This window comes from Vidua macroura, chromosome 3 (genome assembly GCF_024509145.1).
Source record: "Vidua macroura isolate BioBank_ID:100142 chromosome 3, ASM2450914v1, whole genome shotgun sequence".
NCBI classification, from domain to species: Eukaryota; Metazoa; Chordata; class Aves; order Passeriformes; family Viduidae; genus Vidua; species Vidua macroura.
Genome location: NC_071573.1, coordinates 39,311,600 through 39,317,142, shown reverse-complemented (window position 1 = coordinate 39,317,142; position 5,543 = coordinate 39,311,600). Strand labels below are relative to the sequence as shown.

The 5,543-nt window shown below is 57.0% G+C and overlaps 1 protein-coding gene across 1 annotated transcript; it reads right to left on the bottom strand.

The window, feature by feature from the left end:
• Window positions 1-2,698: 2,698 nt before the first annotated feature.
• On the bottom strand, window positions 2,699-4,538 carry NKX2-2 (NK2 homeobox 2). The gene is made up of 2 exons (XM_053973626.1): window positions 3,895-4,538; window positions 2,699-3,553 (listed from the first exon to the last, which is right to left on the bottom strand). The coding sequence occupies exons 1-2, from the start codon at window positions 4,148-4,150 to the stop codon at window positions 2,991-2,993; spliced, it is 819 nt and encodes a 272-aa protein (XP_053829601.1). The 5' UTR covers window positions 4,151-4,538; the 3' UTR covers window positions 2,699-2,990.
• Window positions 4,539-5,543: the final 1,005 nt, after the last annotated feature.

Here is a 5,543-nt window from a genome sequence, read left to right as displayed (position 1 = left end):
TCCGGGAGGCAGCGGGACGTGCCAGCCGGGCTGGCGGTACGGCAGGGCCGCGCAGGGAGGCGGCAGCTGCAGCCCAGCCCACCCTCAATGCAGCCTTGTTTTACCCCGGCCTCCGCGCAGCAGCGCGGCCGCGCAGCGCAGCTCTGCGGACTCCTGACAGGGGACGCGCTCGGGGCTTCGGGGGGGGTGGGGGGAATTTCCTGTGAAATGAGAGAGAAACTTGTCAGCGGGCACTGGGAGAAGAGGAGAGTCTCTGTTGGCCTTCAAAGAGAGCAGAGAGGGAGGGAAGAGAGCGGGATTCTTTTTCCTTGCGCCCCCTTTTTTTTTTTTTTTTTTTTTTTTTCCCAGAATAGATATAGCACGAATTTTTAATTCGCCTGCCTTTCACAGACAACAATGCTGGGGTTGAAAGCTGGGCACAATTTGGGTTTTGTGAGGGGTCCCCGGCCCAGCTGGCCATATGGGATACAACATGTAGAACATGCCGAACAATGAGTGCGAGTGACAGCCCGAACAAAACGCGGAGGACACCGCTCCCTGACTCCGCGCTCCGCATCAATGCCGAGCCCCAAAAACAGCCCAGGCCGAGGCAGGCGAGGCTCAGAGAGGACGTCCCCCCCCTCGCACCGTCTCTCCCGGTTTTTCGCCGGCTCCTTTGGCTTCCTTGGCTGCGGCTCGTTAATATGCACGCCTCTAACATGCTCACCTCCCTGCCTCCCCCATTGTGCTGCTCTCTGAAGTCTACTGTATATTGTGCTAAGATAGACTGGTCCAGCAGCACGGCAGATATAAGGCCACGGAGGTTAGGGCCACACAACTGGTTTGATAGACTCAGCACAGCCCGAGGGGAAGGAGAAAAAAAAAAAACAAAAAACCAAACAACAAAACAAAACCAAAAAAAACAAAGAAGAAGGGAGGAAAATGGGGAATTATTTTTAATTAAAAAAAAAAAAGTAAGGAGAAAAAAGTGACAGTTTTCCTTCTGACCGCTTCTGGCTCGCAGGCTGGGCTTGGAGAAGGGAAAACCGACACTCGTCCCTGCACTGTGTCCCCCCTCGGGCCTGGGACAGCAGCGGAGCTCCCCAGGGTTTAGAAGCGGCTGCCCCGCGGAACAGCCGCGGCTGCTCCGCCGCTGCGGGGAGCTTCAGTGGTTTGGGGATAGGAGGCCCGGGAAGAAGGGATGGGAAAAGAGAGGAGGAAAAATGTGCGAAAAAGATAAAAAAACCCAGCGGTGGCGCGGAGGCTGCGCGGGGACCCGTGGTCGGCGCAGGATGCGCTGGGGTGGAGCGGAGCGCCGGGATCGGCGGGGCCGAGGCGCTGCGGACCGGGTAATTGGAGGGCCTGGATTTTGCGAAATTGGCATGCTGCGGGGCCGGTACCGATCGTCTCTTTGGTATTGAACTGCCCCGTCCTGGCTGCTCAGCCCCGCGGGACGGGGCGGACGCTGCTCCGGCCCCATGGCTCCTGACAAAAGCCTATTTGGATTTGTTTTCGGTTTTTGAAGCATCTTTCGCAGCCTGAAAGCCGCAGGAGCGGGCGAGGGAGCCACTGCTCTAACGCAACCCGCTCCGAGCCAGGGCTGCGCCCGCCCGGTCCCGGCCGGGCTTGGTCCCGGTCCCCGTTAGAGCCCGGCAGAGTCGCCCAGCCCCGCCTTGCCTCCCTCTTGTCTCTTCTCCCTCCTTCTCCGAGTTTTTGTGGGGGTTCTTCCCGTGTTAACCCTTTCCCTTGCCCTGCCTGGGCCGCCGGCGCATCCCCAGAGGGCTGACCCTGAAGTTTCGCTCTCCCTCCTGTTCGCAGGGACCCCAGCCCGGGGAGAGGCACCGGGGCGACGCCGGTACCCAAATCTCAGCAGCACTGAGTAGAAAAACGCACTCGCAGACAGATAATAGTAAAATAGAAAATCTTCCCGCTCCGGTTTTTCGCCGGCGGATAAAGCCGGCTGGCCCCACCAAAAAAAGCCATTTTTCCCCGAAAAAAGAAGCCCGGCGAGTGGAGGGGGGAGCGTAGGGCCCCGGTCGGCCGTGTCACCCCACGGGGACCTGGCCGGCCCCAGGCAGGGCTGGGTCGGGGGATGCAGTGCGGCGGCTGTGGCCTCGACTTTCCGTCGTTGTTATTGGTTCCTTCTCTACTATTTTTCCTCGAAACGCAGCTTTAAAAAAAAAAAATTAAAATTCGTATTAAATGGCAGGGAGGTCGGGGCAGGGCGGGAGGTGCCCAAGGGGCCGGTCTCCAGACGGAGAGTGTTTCAGCGTCCGTGGGGCTTTTTCCTCTGCTCGGGAATGGTTAAGGTCACCCCCAAATCGAAGAGATCGAACGGAGAGCCCCAGCCGAGGCTCACGGCAGTGACAACGACCGCGACAAGGTGCAAAAACACCCCCGCTAGCAGCTGTCGGGGCCGCAAATTGCGGTCGAAGCACAGCACCGGAGTTCCCCTTTTGGGGGGCCCTGCGTGGCGGCCGCCCCCTCGTTCCTCACAAAATCACAGGAGCAGCGGGGGAATTTTATCCTTTTTTTTTTTTTTTTTTAATTTTTATTTTTTTTTTTTTTTTGTAATTCTGACCATCTCCCGCCCTCCCCTTTTCCTCTTTTATTTTATTTGTAGGTAGACAGGACCACTCTGAATGGCGCAAAAAATTTCTGTAAACAATGACGCACAAAAAACACCTCCCTTCCCTTACCCCCCGCCTCCCCCCGAAATGAAACCGAACTCCCCCCAAAAAAATGGAGGGGAAAAGAAACGGCAGAGGGAAAGAACCCATAATAATAATAATAATAATAATAATAGCAATAATAATAATAATAATAGCAATAATAATAATATTGATAGCATTTCCCTCGCCATTCCTTCCCCCGCAGTTTCGAATTTTTTTATTTTATTTTTGGAGCATCAGTCTGTCTCCTTCTCTCTCTTTCTGTCTCTCTCTCGGTTTGTGCCTGTTATTTCTGTGTTTTCTTCCGTTTTCGGGGCGTGTGTGCGGGGCCCGCAGCCCTCACCAAGTCCATTGCTGCGCCTGTACCAAGTGGTGCGCTGTGGGGTACTGGGGGCTGCCGGCCGCGCTGTACTGCGCGTTGTACTGCATGTGCTGTTGCAGGGACTGCGCGCTGTACGCCGAGAACGGGATGCCTGCCTGGAACGTCGCGGCTGCCAAGTCCTGGGCTTTGAGCGTGTGGCAGGGCTTGCCGTCCCTGACTAGCACCGGCACGGCCACCCGCCGCGGCGAGGGAAGAGGAGTCACTTCCATACCTTTCTCGGCCCGCGCCCGCTTCATCTTGTAGCGGTGGTTCTGGAACCAGATCTTCACCTGCGTGGGGGTGAGGCGGATCAGGCTGGCCAGGTGCTCCCGCTCCGGGGCCGACAGGTACCGCTGCTGCCGGAACCGCCGCTCCAGCTCGTAGGTCTGCGCCTTGGAAAAGAGCACCCTCCTCTTCCTCTTCTTGCCCGCATCCCCGCCGCCCACCGCTTCCTTCTCGTTGTCGGGCGACTCGTCTGCCGACGGCTCCGGGGACTTGGCAGAGGGGTCCTGGCCGCCGCCGCCGGCCGCCAGCCCGTGCACTGGGGACAAGCCGTGCCCGATCAGCGGAGGGGGACGGACCGGGGGGAGCCCCTCATCCGCCCCCCGCATCCCTCCCGCCGCCCTCCGCATCCCTCCGCCGCCCGGCCGTGGTGGGATGGAGGCCAGCCGTGGAGAGAGGTAAACCTCCCATTCATCCATCCATCCATCCATCCATCCATCCATCCATCCATCCATCCATGGCTCCCCAGCTCCCAGCTGGAAACAGCGCTGCCCCGTCCCCGGCCGGGACGAGCTGCAAGTCCACCTACCCAAGCCGCATCCCTCCCTCATCTCCCTCCATGGTCCCCGGTCTCCGCTGCCCCGTCCCCCCGCCACTCACGGGAGTACTGGATGCCCTCGGCGCTCGCTAGCCAGCGCGTGTAGGGATTATCGCTGTTATCATAAAAAGGACTCTTCAAAGGCAGCGTCGGAACAGTGTCCAAGGGGGTTTGTCCCAAAACTCCCCCTTTCCTGGGCGGCTCGGGCGCTTCGCTCTCCTCCTCGCCGCCCTCCGCCGAGCCGTCCTCATCGTTGGTGTCAGGGAGGTCCAAAATGTCCTTCACCGAGAAGCCCGTCTTTGTGTTGGTCAGAGACATGTTCCGGCCAAATTCCGCCTGGGAAAGTTGGAGCCGCAGCTTGTCCGAGCCGCCGGGTCACGGCTGGGCACGCACACGCCGAGCGGCGACAACGACACTGCTCAGGGACACAGGGAGGGAGTGGGGCACGGCACGCGTGGAGAAGAAAAAAAAAAATAGAATAATAATATGGATTTATAGAAAAATAAGCGGCGGGAATTGTGAGGGAGAAGCGGCCACAGCGACGGGTCTCTGCGGTGGTAGTTGTTCTGTCACGGGGGAAAATTCCGAGAGCGGGAGCAGCAGCTGGTTTGGTTTCGGGAATAGTTTGTAACTCCAGGGAAAAAGGGGGAAGAGACGCCAAAAAAAAAAAAAAAAAAAAAAAAAAAAAAAAAAAAAAAGAAAAAAAAAAAAAAAATCACTTCTGGATCTTGTTCAGCCGCGCCGAGCCCGCGCCTGCCGCTGGAAAATCCCGAGCCATTGCTAGAGCGAGGAGTCCATATAAGGCCGGTCCCCACACATGAACCTGCCGAGAGGAGGGAGAAAAAAAAACTACATTAAACCCAGGAAAGGTTGGCCACGTGTGGGCGGGTCTTGGAAGTCAAGTGGATGAAGACAGTGTTTGCAGATGTGAAATTGCGGGTTTTGGGTGAGCTCCGAGCTTCCACCATTGGTGATGAGTGGTATAACGTGTCAGTTAATTACCGGCGCGGGGAGGGTCCTCGGCGCGGCGGGGGGGCGGGCGGCGGCGACGGGGGGGAGGGAGGGGGCGAGGGGAGGAGGGAGGGAGGGGGCGACTTCCCAGCTCTTTTTAAGGGCACTATTTACATACAAAGAGCTCCGCACCAGCCCGACGCTCCGGACGCTCCAAAGTGTGTTTTCCACCCGTTTTTTCCTCCGAGAGAGGGGACCAAAAAAAAAATTAAAAAAAAAAAATTGCGAGGGGGGCTGTTCCCACAGCTGCTCAGCCTGCGCGCCCCGGGCTGCCGGCCCCACTCGGGACCGAAGCGGCTCAGATGGCAAAAGCCCAACTTATCTAACCCGCCTAGGTCAATATTTTGGTTGGGGCTTAGGGATGAGCGCTGGAAATCAAACAGCGAGTAATTGATTCTAGTTTGCTCCGAAATTAAGCGAACTGGCAAAACACGACCGTCAGGCACGACCCGGCGAGATCCGGGAGGTGATTATTGGGGAGGGGGGGAATGTGTGCTTATTTGAAGAGGTCTCATTGATTTTGCCACCTTCCTCCAGGGGAATGAATCCAGCCCTTTGGGATAATTCGATGGGCTGCAGCCCGATGGACTCATATACGACGGATTTTTTTTTTTCTTTTCCATCTTCTTTTCTTTCTTTCTCTCTTTCTTTCTTTCTTTCTTTCTTTCTTTCTTTCTTTCTTTCTTTCTTTCTTTCTTTC

Bases quoted from the DNA above. Each gene is read 5' to 3' on its own strand.
- NKX2-2 (XM_053973626.1), bottom strand. From the start codon at position 4,150: ATGTCTCTGACCAACACAAAGACGGGCTTCTCGGTGAAGGACATTTTG. The intron at 3,554-3,894 runs GTGAGTGGCGGG...GCTTGTCCCCAG, and splicing joins CGAGGGCATCCAGTACTCCC to TGCACGGGCTGGCGGCCGGC.